Genomic DNA, 18,530 nt, shown 5'->3' on the forward strand with positions numbered 1-18,530 from the left:
GAAATTATTTTTGACTGTGTTCAAAACTTCATCATTCAGTCTAGACGTTTTTAAAGAAACTTTTACTTCATTCATATCAGTAATCATGTTTGTTGTGGTTTGTATTCATGCAATCAGCGTTTGTTCTCTCAATGCAGTTTTGATGCCCATCGCTTCCCCATCAAACATCGTCCCCCATCCCACTATAAATCCTTGCACCCTTTCTCTTTCTTTTCCCTGCACATGTTATACTTTATATATATTTATATTTATTTATATGAATTATAATATTGTCAGTACTGATCCATAGCTGCTGTTATGTCTACAAGGAGACGGATTTACATAAGTACTATGTACTTGTTTCTGGATCCTTTTCTGTATTTATAACCATGTACTATTGTAATTAAACATCAATAAAATAAAGTTTAAACTAAATCAAGGTTTCACTGTATATATAAACGAGGGGCATTATATCAAGGTTTTATTGTATATATAAATGAGGGGCTTTATTTAAGCATTGTAGCGCGCATTATGTTGTTTGCTTGCAAAGCTGTGTCATTCAAATAGATCATAAATACCATACAAAAACAGTTCAGTACTTATATTCATGTTTTCTCTGACTCTTATGTTCTTTTTTAACTATAATTTATATTTAAAATTAAAAATGCCCGCCTTATCGACAGTCCACACAATTTCGTTCAATAGTTTGAACAGCGTATTGTCGCGTGCTGATTGGCAAACAAAGTAGTACTTTGAAATTTTAACAAACACTTCAATTTTATTCCACAATTCAGTATCAATACAATTGCGTATCATATGTCTATATGGTGATCTAAGTTTATCAATAGAACTCTGAGCTGAAAGTTAGATTTGAAATTGTTTCGATTTTTCCCCGGAACAAATTTCGCGCATGGACAAATACAGTGAACACCGTAAATCCGACCTTGCCCTCCACGAGGGAGTTATTTTTGGAAGTTAATTCGAACTTTTCTCTTTGCTCATTTTGTGAAGAATCCAGGCGTGAATTTATTTGTTGATTGTATGGGAACCTGACAACAGTCGATAGATTCTATAACAGACTCGTTATTTGACATGTCGTCAGAAACTGAGGAACCGTGGATGCGAGACGCGTGAAACTGATAGCGTTTGAAGTGAGTGATCTTGCGACGGAGCCCAGGTTCGTTACGAATGTCTGAAATGTTTATGTGTGCTGTGACTCATATCAGTAGGTCTGTAACATATGTGTCAGTAGGTCTATAGAATATGTGTATTTCAGACATTTGTAACGAACCCCTTTTTATCAGTGCAGTGTAACAGACGATATTTCTGATAAATTGCATGAGCGCTAAAATGGTTTCCATTGCCGGCATTGGTGATTTCAACCGATGTGCATTTTGTACGATATTGCAGACCTTGGTCTTGTTTTCGTATTTTATTTTTTATTTTGCACATAAATTTACAATGACATTGTCAAATCTCACAATGCCCAGCGATATTTCAGCAGCCGTCATGTTTTTTTATATTGGATATTGTAGTTCCGGTCAGTGTTGTATTAATACGCTCAGAATTGTGTCTCGTGATGCATGGTAATTAAAGTCCCATCAACGACACAGCTTTCAAAGAGGATATATAGTGACAATGCCATGCAAATGTAAATATAAGGTATTTTAAGGCTATAAGGTAAAAGGCTCCTCTTCTTTAGTTTTGTTTATTTTAAGGCTATAAGATAAAAGGTTCCTTTTCTTTAGTTTTGTTTATTTTAAGGCTATAAGGTAAACTGTTCCTCTTCTTTAGTTTTGTTTATTTTAAGGCTATAAGGTAAAAGGTTCCTCTTCTTTAGTTTTATTTATTTTAAGGCTATAAGGTAAAAGTTCCTTTTCATTAGTTTTGTTTATTTTAAGGCTATAAGGTAAACGGTTCCTCCTCTTTAGTTTTGTTTATTTTAAGGCTATAAGGTAAAAGTTCCTCCTCTTTAGTTTTATTTATTTTAAGGCTATAAGGTAAACGGTTCCTCCTCTTTAGTTTTGTTCCTTCTTAATATAGTTGCTGCCTTATCATGTGGAAAGTGAATTCGGTGTTTGGTAAATTAATTCTATATTCGTCTGGAGGTATACATATATATATAAACCCTTCCTTGGTTCATGGCATAGAAATGGATTGTTTATACAGTTTAACCCGGAGGTGTTAAATGAATTATGATATTGGATTAGCTGAAAGAATCTGTACCTGTATTTGAGAACAACTAAAATATCATTATTATTATTTTTATCATTAAGTGTCCTCATTTCAAAGAATGGTTTGGAACCCAAGCCGTTTAATGTTTATATCATATTTTAATGGTTTGGAACCCAAGCCGTTTAATGTTTATATCATATTTTGATATTTTTGAAAAGAATAATCCCTGAAAATGTTCCATTATGAACCATTAAGTTAACTAAGCAATTCGTGTATCATATACAATACCATTATTTGTTAAATTTCAGGAGATATGGGTGTTTTTCCAGCATTATTGGTAAGCCTATTACATTATTTATATAAACTCATCGTCTTGTTACACAAACTGTGTATGTAAGATTATAATGAGATATTTTAATTTGAAGATCTTATAAAAAAGAGTAGTGTTTTTTTCTATGATAAATGAAATATTTAAATCTTCAAATAGGCGAAAAAAGCCAAGTATTCGTGAAATTCCTTCATTGTTCTGTTCCAATCTCAAATAAATCTTTTAGCACCAGTAAATGTGTATTCCTTATTCGCATGTCTTTCAACCAATCTACCTTACACAAAAAACGTTATATATGATGTATATATATAGCGTATGAAATCAGTGACGTCATTAACAGAAACGCCATCTGACGCTGTAACTTGACTGCAAACTTGAGAAAACCGGTTTCTTCCCATATTAAGACCTCGCGCGCTAACATCTGGGCTGAAAAGGGTGATCAATATAAGTTGATATAAATTGTTTCGTAATTATTTGTAAAATAAAATATATTTAGCATGCGACTGATATTTTGTTCTACATAATTTCATAATAATGACCTGCGTTTAACATCTATAGATGGGCTAGGCTATTGCAGTGAAAAGATACATTTTCTGTTTGTCGCAGTTTGCTTATGACCTTCAATCTATGCTGGATTTGGCGTAAATATGACTGTTACCACATGTGGTGACGGAAATGTTTCTATATTCAGAACATATAGCTCCGGTGTTTCATAAGGGCTAATGTTGCCTTCTCTCTTATTTTACATTCTCCTCAGTTCCTGTTGATGTTTTAATCGATTTTGTGTTTATACTTTATGTTTTCGGACTAACAATATAGTATGCATTGTTTGTCTTTACAACTTTTATACGATTCCCTTTTATTTGTATTTAAATTGTTGAAGAGTTTCTTTTACATCTCTTAGATGTTCACTTAAATGTAAACGTATAACCCGCTTTTCCAATAAGATTACTCTACCCGATTCCTTCGCTCCACTTTTCTGTTTTAGGTTTTCTTCTTTACCATTGGGTGTATAGACATAACATCATCGAAAGCAGGTAAGAAGTCTTAACAAATATAATTTAAAAAATCAATTTAATTGAAATTAAATTAAGATCAATAGGGAGACAACAGTATTATAAAGGCATTTTCGTTTCAATACCATTGACAGAACTGCAGTGTTAAATTAACATTACGTTAATGCTACTAAGTAGATCCCGTTAACATAACGTTATATAAATGTTGAATATTTTTCAGGGTAGACATTTGATTATGGCATTTTTGTAGTTGATAAAAATTCAAACGTTATTTAGGGGTTATTAAACATTTTGAAAAAAAAGGGTTAAGGTAAAGCGCTAACATCTGAAACTATTATATACAGATCTATTTTATTGTTTACAAGGTTTTGTAATATATACGGGGTTTTACCGTATATAATCGGTAAATAAAAAATGTTTTACTTAACATTTTACAAAGTTATTTGTAACCAGGTAGTTATACTGTATAGAAAATAATTGTAATGTTATGAAATTGTATACCACAAAGAATGTAATTTTTCTAAGCATGTTGTATTTAGGGTAATTTTACTATATTAATGTATTATATTTTTAAGGTGAAGTTTTTTGTGTATTCTATTATTATATACAAGGTAATTTTACTAAATTAATGTATTTTATTTTTCAGGTGAAATTTTTGTGTAATACTATATTAATGTATTTTATTTTTAAGGTGAAGTTTTTGTGTAATTCTATTATTGTATACAAGGTAATTTTACTATATTAATGTATTATATTTTTAAGGTGAAGTTTTTTGTGTATTCTATTATTATATACAAGGTAATTTTACTAAATTAATGTATTTTATTTTTCAGGTGAAATTTTTGTGTAATACTATATTAATGTATTTTATTTTTAAGGTGAAATGTTTGTGTAATGTTAAAAAAAAAAGCAATACTGTATATAGTAATGTCCATTCCAGGTGACGATATTGTTATTTTTCTCTTTCGTAAATGTGTTAATAGTGTATACTAGGCAATTCCAATGTATACAAGATAACAGTATTGTTTACAGGATAGCTTTTATGAAAAGACTCCGTGCCTTCAACACGAGTGAAAACTTTCTAGTACATCTAAAAGGTACACATCCAATCCTGTCGAAACTACAAGTTAAATACTTTCAATACTGAATTAATTTCTTTAAAATCATGTAACTACACCTAACTATCTACCCCTTAACGGTATAATAAAGATATTCAATAGTGAGTGTATTAAGTCCCAAATCATATAACTACACCTAACTATCTACCCCTTAACGGTACAATAAAGGTTTCAATACTGAGTGTATTAAGTCACAAATCATGTAACTAAACCTAACTATCTACCCCTTGACGGTATAATAAAGATATTCAATACTGAGTGTATTAAGTCACAAATCATGTATCTACCCCTTAACGGTACAATAAAGATATTCAATACTGAGTGTATTAAGTCAAAAATCATGTAACTACACCTAACTATCTACCCCTTAACGGTACAATAAAGATATTCAATACTGAGTGTATTAAGTAACAAATCATGTAACTACACCTAACTATCTACCCCTTAACGGTATAATAAAGATATTCAATACTGAGTGTATTAAGTCACAAATCATGTAACTACACCTAACTATCTACCCTTAACGGTATAATAAAGATATTCAATAGTGAGTGTATTAAGTCACAAATCATATAACTACACCTAACTATCTACCCCTTAACGGTACAATAAAGTTTTCAATACTGAGTGTATTAAGTCACAAATCATGTATCTACCCCTTAACGGTACAATAAAGGTTTCAATACTGAGTGTATTAAGTCACAAATCATGTAACTACACCTAACTATCTACCCCTTAACGGTATAATAAAGATATTCAATAGTGAGTGTATTAAGTCACAAATCATATAACTACACCTAACTATCTACCCCTTAACGGTACAATACAGATATTCAATACTGAGTGTATTAAGTCACAAATCATGAACATATTCAAAGTTAGATAAGACTACAAGGTATATTCAAGATATTCAATAATGGGTTTTTTTTGTGTGAAATCAAGTAAACATTCTAAGTTTTATAATTTTACAAGGCATAATAAATATGTTTAATACTGTTTGAATTTCTCTGAAATAACGCAAACCTTTCCTAGTGTTATAACAAGACAGGGTATAATCAAGATATTCAATAATGAGTCAATTTGTCTTAAACACGTAAACGTTCTTAGTTTTATAACACGACAAGGTATAATCAAGATATTCAATAATGAGTCAATTCGTCTTAAATCACGTAAACCCTCCTAGTTATATATAAGGATTAACTTGAATATATTTTTCATGTTATGAAGCTATAACACAAAAAAACGGAGTGTACTCTAAATAAACCTTCCGTTTTTTTGTGTTATAGCTCCATAACAAGAAAAATATATTCAAGTTAATCCTTATAATTTAATCTACTTTACACAATCCCTGTGGAAATCCACTTTTATTGATGGACTCTTTTCTCTTAGAAATTATTGCTCTGCTGTATCAGTCAATCAAAAGCGACGTTACAGACGGCGACGTCATTTTTTTACGTTATGGGCTGATAACATATTTTTTTAAGCCAATGAAAATGCTTGTTACAAGCAAGATTAAATTATAACTTGATAAGGTATGATAAAAGTATACAATACAGGGTGAATTTGTCTTAAATCACACAAAACCTCACAGTCAAATAACAACATCGTATAATTAAGATATTATATACTTGGTGAAATTGTTTTTAAATCCTGTAAAATTTTCTAGATATATAATTCGACAATGTGTAATAAAGATATTATATACTAGGTGAACTTCTCTCAAATCACGTAAACTATCCTAGTTATATAACGCGACAGGGCACGATCAAGAAATTCAATACTGAGTGAATTTTATTCATTAATGTTACACATCAAAGTACATGCACATGTCCATATCTCGAGATGTAGATAAACAATAAACGTTATGCGTACTTTTCCAGCTCGATTTCTATTCGATGACCTCCTTCACGGTGGTGACTTTGCACTTTGTCCAGCTTGCTGCCCTTGTTATGACTGTGAGTATGGATTGTATTCAGTATGAATAATGGAGGGATCATTTTTGTGCTGTGGACATTTTTTTAAATAAAAAAGCAACGCGAATTTTTTCACAATGTTCGGCTATCTTGAGCATCAGTGAAATAATGACACATTCCCGGAAAAAAAGTTTTCATATATGTTATTGAATGTCGCGTGGTGAATAAAGTATCAAAGATGTCGAGTCTATCATCTTACGAATTTATTCAGACCTTTGTCCTCAGCTGCTCTGAATAGTTGAACAAATCTGCAACTCTACCGGACGCTGGTATTCATAACTTCATCAGTTTAACCTTCATCTTTAACTGAGTGCTACATGTAGATATTATTTATTACTAAATTATTAGAATAAGAACAGTTTTCTCTAAATTACGCTTTTTTGAAATTGAAAACAAACTGTCTGAAATAACTTGGTTTGACTCTGTTACAAAAAATTCACCTAAGGCATTGCATTGGATACGGTTTTGATCTCTTAAACCTTATCTGCAATGTTGGAAACTATTTTTATTTTTATCTATTTTTAATTAAAACCAATCTATTCAGCCAATGACAGACGGTCAGTAGGGGATGAAGGAATATGCATTGCTGTTATATAATTAACATATAACGTGCTTATGTTGTTTTTTTAGACACGAAAGATTATGGTCCCCTATCTTGGTCCCATCCCTACCATGCTGTACAATGCCATCAACAGAACCGGCCCGACTGTGACTATCACCTCGATCAATGCAAGGGATACTGTCTCAGTAAGTCAACTTGTCGTTGCTTTTCTTTCCGGACAAACTAACAACTTTCATCTATTTCCATATCCTCCAACTGATCTGATGAAAAACGTTGGTTCGAAGTCGTCCAAGTGTTCTATTCATTGTAGTGTCACCCTGTGCACACATTGAACAACCAGTTTGACGGGTAATGCGCTTTTCATTCCGTCTTTGCGTATTGCAGAGTTATCTTCTCTTGTGAACAGGTATTGATTGTAACGTCATTGGTTGGTATGAGAAAATTACGTCATTTTCTCAAAAATTGATGACGTTACTCTCTCAAACAAATGACGTAACAATCAATACCTGTTCACAAGAGAAGATAACTCTGCAATACGCAAAGACGGAATACCCAGCCGGGGAGACCCATACCGGCACTGTACCCAAATCGGGACAGTACCGAAAACGGGACACGTATGGGAGAACGGCACAAGAAACTGTCATTCAAAGCAAAGAAGTACTTTTATGTATACAGTTTTCGTTTCATGTTACTTTTCTGACAATTAAACTGTATTAAGCTTTATTGGCTGCTGACTATCGTTACATGAACAATTTAAAGGTAAGATTAATTACCAAAACAAGTCTTTCCTGATTTACGTACCGTGCGACGCTATTTATTTGGATATCATTTTCAAAAGTCTATTTTATCAAAACTAATGCTAGTTTGGAGAAAATTTTTAATCATAATCCTGTTTGACTCTAAAATATTTGAAATATGTCTTCTTTTCTGCTGAAATTGATCGTTTATCCCCAAATATTAGCCAACATTCCGAAGTGTCCCTTTCAGGGTACAGTTACGCCGGTTCAGTGGCCTACGTAACCCTGATGGTATTTCGCGTTTTATTTATGGAACTACGCGCCCAAAATATCAACTTGTAATAGAAATGAAAAGTGGATAGTATCTATTTATGACAAATGAACAAACATTTTTTGAACTGATAGTAAGGTTAAAAGAACATTGATATTTATCTAAAAAGTGTCCCGATTTGGGTACAGTGACGTTACTCGTTCAATCGCAATTTCTCGGCCAATTCCGGCTAGGCGCGGAATCATACTTCGAGGTATGATTCCGCGCCTAGCCGGAATTGGCCGAGAAGTTGCGATTGGTTACTCGTTACCAAGCAAGTACATTCTAAACTGTCGGCGCTTCCGTATGTACGGCGATAGCCGGAACATCTCAAAACAAAACAATTGTTTTTAATCTTATTTGAAAGCTTTTTAGCTTACACTTTCAGCTTTAAAAAAGATGCTGGACAAGTTTTATGGTGGTCATCATACTCTCCTTGGGAATTATGCTATTTCTTTGTGTGATATGTAGGTCGATGTTCTGTTTTATTATTATCATTAGTGTGCTTTGATTTGTTTATTGTTTTTTGTTTTGTTGTTGTTATTGTCACTATCCAATTTTGTTTAGATTTATTACTTAAGTAACATTGTATCGCTATGTTTAAAGGTACCTGTCCCACTGTACTGTATTATTATTTATAGATACAGTTATCTCCCCTTTACTTCCGTTTGGGTAAAGCTGTAGCACAAATGGGCCCGTACAATTCTGATGGCTAGGAAGCTCAGTCGGTTAGAGCGATAGTATAACAGTCTCGGGTCCAGGGTTCGAATCCCAGTCAAATCCATCTTATAAATGTTTACATTCAGAACACTCTTGTTGTCTACCCCATGTTTATTTCATCCTTATTAATATTTCATAACGGTCGAGGATGGAACTTGTTTCCTTTCAGAAGTGACTTATCATAGCCATCGTCATGCCAGTTTTTTTGCAGTAGTACGAGAATCTGTAGTTGATTATTGCTGTGTAAATTTTAAACGTTCAATAATATGAAAATAATATGCAACAAAGTGGAAAGTTGTACAATATTTGTATTCCACACAAGCACTACATAGAAACACACTGACAACTGGCCACGGTTGCTGTATTTTTCCCTGTTTAATAAACACAGCCTATTTTTATCTATTGAGCCTATTAAAGAAAGTTTAATGGCAGAAATTGTTTACAGCAGTTGTTAAATCTACAAAATAATGGTGCAAAAATGAGCATTTTAGCAATTAAAAACAAGTGGTAGGCGTAGCTTGAATTGCTTCTCTGAGATAAAAGTTCTCCGAGATAAAAGTTCTCTGAGATAAAGGGTTCTCTGAGATAAAAGTTCTCTGAGATAAAAGTATAAATTAAATAAACGCTTCCATGATTTAGAAGAAGATTTTATTATATAATTTGCGAAAACATTCATGGAACACTCGGAAGATGTCGTATGAAATAGTTTGGTAAAAAAAATCACACAAAAACATATCAGAGCAATTGTTTAATACAGGAAGTCTTTAGCTTCTCAGAGGAGTACATCCTTAACAGTTAGTATAGAAACATTAGTTAACCCTATTCCAAGTGCAATGTAGATCATTCCGCTGATACTTACATAAAATGTAGGTCATTCTTCTGATATCAACGTACAATGTACGTCATTCCACTGATAATCACGTACAATGTAGGTCTTTCCACTGATATTTACGTAAAATGTAGGTCATTCTTCTGATATCAACGTACAAAGTAGGTCATTCCACTGATAATCACGCACAATGTAGGTCTTTCCACTGATATTAACCTGCAATGTAGGTCTTTCCACTGATATTTACGTAAAATGTAGGTCATTCTTCTGATATCAACGTACAAAGTAGGTCATTCCACTGATAATCACGCACAATGTAGGTCTTTCCACTGATATTAACCTGCAATGTAGGTCTTTCCACTGATATTTACGTAAAATGTAGGTCATTCTTCTGATATCAACGTACAAAGTAGGTCATTCCACTGATAATCACGCACAATGTAGGTCTTTCCACTGATATTAACCTGCAATGTAGGTCTTTCCACTGATATTTACGTAAAATGTAGGTCATTCTTCTGATATCAACGTACAAAGTAGGTCATTCCACTGATAATCACGCACAATGTAGGTCTTTCCACTGATATTAACGTGCAATGTAGGTCTTTCCACTGATATTTACGTAAAATGTAGGTCATTCTACTGATATTTACGTACAATGTAGGTCATTCCACTGATATTTACGTACAATGTAGTTGATTCGACATATTTTTACGTACAATGTAGGTCATTCCACTGATATTTACGTACAATGTAGGTGATTCTACTGATATTTTCGTACAATGTAGTTGATTCGACAGTTTTTACGTACACTGTAGGTCATTCCACAGATATTCACATACAATGCCGGTCATTCAACTTATATTCACGCACAATGTAGGTCATTTCACTGATATTCACATACAATGTAGGTCATTCCACTGATATTCACGTACAATGTAGGTCATTCCACTGATATTCACGTAAAATGTAGGAGATTCCACTGATATCAACGTACAATGTAGGTCATTCCACTGATATTCACGTACAATGTAGGTCATTCCACTGATATTCACGTACAATGTAGGTCATTCCACTGATATTCACGTACAATGTAGGTCATTCCACTGATATTCACGTACAATGTAGGTCATTCCACTGATATTCACGTACAATGTAGGTCATTCCACTGATATTCACGTACAATGTAGGTCATTCCACTGATATTCACGTACAATGTAGGTCATTCCACTGATATTCACGTACAATGTAGGTCATTCCACTGATATTCACGTACAATGTAGGTCATTCCACTGATATTCACGTACAATGTAGGTCATTCCACTGATATTCACGTACAATGTAGGTCATTCCACTGATATTCACGCACAATGAAGGTCATTACACTGATATTTACTTAAAATATAGGTCATTCCACTGATATTCATGTACATTGTAGGTCATTCCACTGATATGTACATACAATGTAGGTCATTCCACTGATATACACGTACAATGTAGGTCATTCCACTGATATTCACGTACAATGTAGGTCATTCCACTGATATTCACGTACAATGTAGGTCATTCCACTGATATTCACGTACAATGTAGGTCATTCCACTGATATTCACGCACAATGTAGGTCATTCCACTGATATTCACGCACAATGAAGGTCATTACACTGATATTTACTTAAAATATAGGTCATTCCACTGATATTCATGTACATTGTAGGTCATTCCACTGATATGTACATACAATGTAGGTCATTCCACTGATATACACGTACAATGTAGGTCATTCCACTGATATTCACGTACAATGTAGGTCATTCCACTGATATTCACGTACAATGTAGGTCATTCCACTGATATTCACGTACAATGTAGGTCATTCCACTGATATTCACGTACAATGTAGGTCATTCCACTGATATTCACGTACAATGTAGGTCATTCCACTGATATTCACGTACAATGTAGGACATTCCACTGATATTTACGCACAATGTAGGTCATTCCACTGATATTCACGCACAATGTAGATCATTTCACTGAAATTTACTTAAAATGAAGGTCATTCCACTGATATTAACGTACAATGTAGGTCATTCCACTGATATGTACATACATTGTAGGTCATTCCACTGATATTTACGTACAATGTAGGTCATACCGCTGATATTCACGTACAATGTAGGTCATTCCACTGATATTCACGTACAATGTAGGTCATTCCGCTGATATCAACGTACAATGTATGTCATTCCACAAATATTCACGTACAATGTAGGCCATTCCACTGATATTTACGCACAATGTAGGTCATTCCACTGATATCAACGTACAATGTATGTTATTCCACTGATATTTACGTACAATGTAGGTCATTCCGCTGATATTCACGTACAATGTAGGTCATTCCACTGATATTTACTTAAAATGTAGGTCATTCCATTGATATTCACGTACAATGTAGGTCATTCCACTGATATTTACTTAAAATGTACGACATCCCACTTGTATTTGCATACTTTGTAGGTCTTTCCACTGATATCAACGTACAAAGTAGGTCATTCCACTGATCTTTGTTACAATGCAGGTCATTTCACCACTAGACAGAAGACCTATGAACCTCCTACCTATCCTCCAGTTCATGTCATGACCTCTGTGCCGGCGACTCCGATGAATCCTGCTCCAACGACCTTTGCCCCTGTCACATCTGCTCCGATAACGTCTACACCCATGGCCTCTGCACCAGTTGGCTGTGAGAAGATAAAAGTATTAGACGCTGTTGCGTTAAATGTCGCGATTACACTTCACACCAACTTTCATAAAGAAAGTCTGGGACATCCAGACAATTCACCTTCGGATGACCTCGTGTACAGCGTTTGTGACGTCACAACTCAGTCAACTCTCTACAAAGGATCCAAGGTCAGCACTTCTGTCTGATAACATGATTATCAATTTTCAAAGTAGAGTTGACGTCCTTTTTAAAGTAAGCACGGTAACCATGGGTTACAAAGCAAGGTATATGTCAACACGTGATTAGTGTTAATGACCTGTACATGTACCAAGTATGGTATGGTAAATAGGATTTATAACAATAGTAATCTCCACGAGGAATTCTACAGTATTGTTTGCCCAAACAGAGACTTCATCTAGAAGCCATACCATTTTGGCTCATTCTGTGGGATATCTAGGCTAACAGTCTGAATTGGTATTAGGATCATTACTACGATTCACCGAAATACTGAGATCGATAGGTAATGACAAACACATTTTTGACTGAAACCGTTCATTACCTGGCGGTGTTTGCTGAAATGACAACTAGTTCAATGTTTCGGACAAATCCGATACTTTTGTCGTTGGAGCATGGGCACGTGATGATTGGTATCAGCTTGTCGGTATTGTTTTGGAGGCTTCGAGGTTTGTCCCCTTCCCCTCCTTTTATTGTCCCTCCTTTATTGGTTATTTCTCGTCTCCAACCTCAGTCGATCTCGCTATAGTGTCGTGGGTGGTCAAATTGCGCAGTGGTCAGTGTACTCGCCTTTTACTATAAAGGCAGCTGTGGTTTGACACCCCAGTCGGACGTTAAATAGCACAGGGCCATCTGCCTGAATTAGTGCGATTTTTCCCCCTGGGTTACTCTGTATTCTTCTCTCATTAATACCCCCTGCGCGCTTCCATTTCGGCCAACAAGAATGATAAATAAGCTACAATATATATAGTATATAACGTGTATCATAATTCTTAAAAAAGACATAGTTCTGTATTCGAATGTCTCCTCCAATTCTAGGTCCCGTACTCATAGAGGGTGTCACGCCTTGTAACACGATAGAAATGGTAGAAGTTTCTAGGTCCCGCGATGCCTTACTCATAGAGGGTGTCACGCCTTGTAACCCGATAGAAATGGTAGAAGTTTAACCTGGTACCGATTTACTCAGAGTGATGTGACTATTTCGGACAATTATTATGATACCCACGTACTGTGCCAAAGACAGACGGTGTTGGAGATTTGTTCAATTCTGACGTTATCTAGGCATTTAGTTCATTTGAAATGAATTCACCTTTAATGTTATCGTGTTTTGCGCTGCAGATTGGTTTTTTTCTTTCAGCAGTATACTTTTCAGCGTGTTTATTATGTCTGAGTCACATTCGAACAGTACTGAAGCAAGTATTATGTCTGAGTCACATTCGAACAGTACTGAAGCAGTATTATGTCTGAGTCACATTCGAACAGTACTGAAGCAGTATTATGTCTGAGTCACATTCGAACAGTAGTGAAGCAAGTATTATGTCTGAGTCACATTCGAACAGTAGTGAAGCAAGTATTATGTCTGAGTCACATTCGAACAGTACTGAAGCAAGTATTATGTCTGAGTCACATTCGAACAGTACTGAAGCAAGTATTATGTCTGAGTCACATTCGAACAGTACTGAAGCAAGTATTATGTCTGAGTCACATTCGAACAGTACTGAAGCAAGTATTATGTCTGAGTCACATTCGAACAGTACTGAAGCAAGTATTATGTCTGAGTCACATTCGAACAGTACTGAAGCAAGTATTATGTCTGAGTCACATTCGAACAGTACTGAAGCAAGTATTATGTCTGAGTCACATTCGAACAGTACTGAAGCAAGTATTATGTCTGAGTCACATTCGAACAGTACTGAAGCAAGTATTATGTCTGAGTCACATTCGAACAGTACTGAAGCAAGTATTATGTCTGAGTCACATTCGAACAGTACTGAAGCAAGTATTATGTCTGAGTCACATTCGAACAGTACTGAAGCAAGTATTATGTCTGAGTCACATTCGAACAGTACTGAAGCAGTATTATGTCTGAGTCACATTCGAACAGTACTGAAGCAGTATTATGTCTGAGTCACATTCGAACAGTAGTGAAGCAGTATTATATCGCGATATGGCGCTCACTTGAAAAATGAATAAATCGTTAACTTCAACGCTGAATGGTAAAATCTAAATATCACTCCTCGGTACCCTAGAACCTTTTTATCATTTATATATTATTTAAAACTATAATTTGTCGCTCTTCAGTGTACTGATATTAAGATAATATGTTATGGCCACTATTAAGATTGTTGATGTCACAGTTGCAAATATCTTACTTTTTATGGTGACACATTGCACAGAGTTTGTTAAAAAAAAATATACAATTCAACTTATTAACGTAGCGACATATAAACACAGGGTTTCGTAAAATATTTAATACATTCTTCACAACAGTAAAATACAATTACAAAACCATCCATTCAAAACTTAGCAATACAATTGATCGGACAAAGATTAGTAAAATTAGAATTTAGAATTCCGTGAGAAAAGATTAAAAAATTATTGATACTAAATACCATAGATATAATATTAATTAATATGAAAAGAAAAAATTGTTTGGTAAAACTTTTACTTACAAAACAAAGTAAAGAAATAATATTTTCAGCAAATTGTTTTTAAAACGTTACAGATCATGAGAAACTGTTACAATCACAGCCCTTACACAGCGATCAAGGCATTCGACGTAGGAACAGGAGAAGTAAGGAACCTTTCCCTGGCCTTGTCAGGAGTGTTCCTGGAGTGTGTTCCGAATGGATTTAAGGTAATTGTGTTCCGAATGCCTTCAACTTCAATTTTTACGGCATCTCACAGACAAGGATTATTTTGCATAGAGATAACTTTGGGTCAATCCTACATAAATTGCTATATTTGAAGAAAAAACAATCTGTTTTACCCATTGGGAGATATAAATTGTAGTATAAATGTATATAGAGATATCCCTTCTCACAAGTGCATAATATATTTCTCATTCACATTTTAACAAAGTTTTATGGTCAAAATGAGAGTTCACATTGAATGGAACTTATTCTTGTTTTGAGTACATTTTATTGATGAATTGATTGTGACTGACAGAATGTGTTTTGAATGTATATTAAATTTATTATAACAGAGAAACGAAAGATCTATAACTTAACTGCCCCTCAGTTGACCCCACATATAGGTATAATTTATTATCGCTAGTTGTCAAACTTTTTTTTTTCAAATACATATATAGCAATTTATTTTGGTCTTACCTAAAAGCATTTTCTTTCAAAAATATAAGCTTAAAAGTATCGGTTGGAGATCGTGAAACGACCATATAAGGCACCAATCATTTAAAATCAATTTAAATACAATGCTGTTAATTTCAAAATTGAACCGTATAAATTACATGTAACATATACCGGGGATTTGAAATTTATTTTCGCCCTGTGTTATTTTCGCCCTTCACATTTAATTACCATGTTTATTATGTTGTTAAATTATATTTGCTGTAAGAATTAATCCGCCCTCATCACGGAGGGCGAAAAAGGCGAAAAGTAAACTGCAGCGAAATTTCCCAGTTTATAGTAAGGTAAAGGGTATAATCAAGTACCATGTTTTGTGGACAGAAATATTACCAGAGAAAAGTCGTATGCCTTATATATCACATCTTGCGATGCATTTTACAGTAACACAATATAGTTGTTCAAAAGTCGAGTATTTGAAAATAGAAATAAACAAAAAACGAAATCGAGAAACTGAGGGAATCGAACTCGGGACTTTGTTATCCATACACAGTATCAAAATAAAAGCCTCAAGGCCTATGAAGTTAACTTTGAACAGAGAGATATCACTACCACAGGGACCTGAGAATTCGTGACAGCTACATGTATATCTGGACCTAAAGTAAGGTTTTCAGAGTAATTTTACATGTTTTAAGATCGACCTTCGGTAAAAATTACACCCCAATGATCATATATAGGAGAATGGCGGAAAACTCTCGATGTCGAAAAGTCGACCCCACCTAACTTTCTTGCATCAAAATCAACATTTCTTGTTGATCTACGGGAAAATGCTTAGTACCGTTGGAAAGATGGATAATTTTTCTATTAAAAACCTCCTACATGCACGTAAAATGTATTCTCCTTCCGCGGACATGATCTCCGTTTCCTCGAAAAACACACGCCATTTCAGAGTTTTTTCGCAGTCATCGTGCCACATTTTTGTATATAAGTGAGGTTGACGTCAGCCTCGTGCCGAGACCCTTGGTGTGATGGCTGGAATCGCAGCCATTTTTTCGCTGAACCAACAGTGCATGTTTCTGTGATCTATAACATGTAAAATTACTCTGAACACCTTACTTTAGGTTCAAATATAGCTGTAAAAAATTACCAGGTCCCTGTGATCAATACCTGAACAAGAGGAAGATAATCTTCTATTGGTTGTTCTAGCTTCTACGTATAAGGAAAATACTAAAAAGTTGCAGTGGTACCCTTATCTCCCCAAGTTTCCATGTTCGCCGTATTTATATACATATTTATTTATTATGTAGTATGTATTTTTTTTATTTACATTAACCTTTCTATTTTTTATAGATGGTAGTCCAGTCATGTGAGAGCGCCCCCTACATACTGACGATTACAGATGATAACCACCAGGGGGCGCTAGCTCCCGAATTTTATCACATTGTCGAGACATAGATAAAATGCTGCGAGGAATAATACAGAAAATAAAGTGATTTGATTAACTAAGCTTCTCCCATTATCAATTCGAGTGAAAAAAACATCTCGAGGATATATACACATCTTCATGTCGGCCAAAATTGGGGCAACACTCTCTTTTTACGTACTAAAAATAATAATAATAATTCGAGGTTCTTATATACCGCTTTACCATAACCTGGTTCGTAGGTTGTCTCAAAGCGGTTCACATCTTATAATCCGTGGTTATATTATAGGGGCTTTGAAACCAGCCAATATCTTTCTCAACTCCCTGGGGGGCATACAGCCGGAGCTGCCATTTCGGTGCTAACGACTAGCATTCAACAATTCTAGCACTGCCAAACCACGTACTCATTTACAGCTGAGTAGACTGGAACAAGCGGAGTAAAGTATCTTGCTCAAAGATACAACACAGCACCGTGCCGTGACTTGAACCTTCGGTCACGAGCCCGGCGTCCTACCACTGGACTACCGTGCCTCCAGTAAGTGCTTACCTGTGAGATATTTACCCGATGTACACGGATAGGAAATTTAACGTAAATATTAAAAAAAAAGAGAAAAATCAAGTCGATCGAATTTACACTATTAAAAGAGTTGAAACCCCCGTATACATATTAATTGACCACGTATGCTGTTTCTATCTACGCTGTAAGTTCATTTTCGTTAAATATACTTTAAATAATTAATTACCGTAATATCACATGATTAGCTGCGAGAAAGGCAAAGGCATCGGCATTCAATGTCATCAACAAGACAGAAATGTTGAGACAATGACATTTAATGTGTTCACCAAGACAATAAGTTTGAGACAATGACATTTAATGTGTTCACCAATACAGAAAGTTTGAGACAATGACATTTAATATGTTCACCAAGATAGAGAGGTTGAGACAATGACATTTATTGTGTTCACCAAGACAGAAAGTTTGAGACAATGACATTTAATGGGTTCACGAAGACAGAAAGTTTGAGACAATGACATCCAATGTGTTCACCAAGACAATAAGTTTGAGACAATGACATTTAATATGTTCATTAAGACAATAAGTTTGAGACAATGACATTTAATGTGTTCACGAATACAGAAAGTTTGAGACAATGACATCCAATGTGTTTACCAAGACAGAAAGGTTGACACAATGACATTTAATGTGTTCACCAAGACAGAAATGTTGAGACAATGACATTTAGTGTGTTCACCAAGACAGAAAGTTTGAGACAATGACATCCAATGTGTTCACCAAGACAATAAGTTTGAGACAATG

The 18,530-nt window shown here is 34.6% G+C and overlaps 1 protein-coding gene across 3 annotated transcripts in view; it reads left to right on the forward strand.

Annotated features, from left to right (window-relative positions):
* Positions 1 to 17,286, forward strand: part of LOC110458646 — a 24,906-nt gene extending 7,620 nt beyond the window's left edge. For all 3 annotated transcript variants that reach the window (XM_021510443.1, XM_021510444.1, XM_021510442.1), the window contains exons 2-8: positions 2,463 to 2,491; positions 3,471 to 3,519; positions 6,497 to 6,571; positions 7,220 to 7,336; positions 12,329 to 12,660; positions 15,213 to 15,344; positions 17,140 to 17,286. In XM_021510443.1, the coding sequence (XP_021366118.1) occupies positions 2,468 to 2,491; positions 3,471 to 3,519; positions 6,497 to 6,571; positions 7,220 to 7,336; positions 12,329 to 12,660; positions 15,213 to 15,344; positions 17,140 to 17,244 (834 nt within the window). In that variant the 5' untranslated portion in view covers positions 2,463 to 2,467 and the 3' untranslated portion in view covers positions 17,245 to 17,286. The remainder of the gene's footprint in view (positions 1 to 2,462; positions 2,492 to 3,470; positions 3,520 to 6,496; positions 6,572 to 7,219; positions 7,337 to 12,328; positions 12,661 to 15,212; positions 15,345 to 17,139) is intronic.
* The last annotated feature ends 1,244 nt before the right edge of the window (positions 17,287 to 18,530 follow it).

Source organism: Mizuhopecten yessoensis, unplaced genomic scaffold, assembly GCF_002113885.1.
Source record: "Mizuhopecten yessoensis strain PY_sf001 unplaced genomic scaffold, ASM211388v2 scaffold9683, whole genome shotgun sequence".
Classification (NCBI taxonomy): Eukaryota; Metazoa; Mollusca; class Bivalvia; order Pectinida; family Pectinidae; genus Mizuhopecten; species Mizuhopecten yessoensis.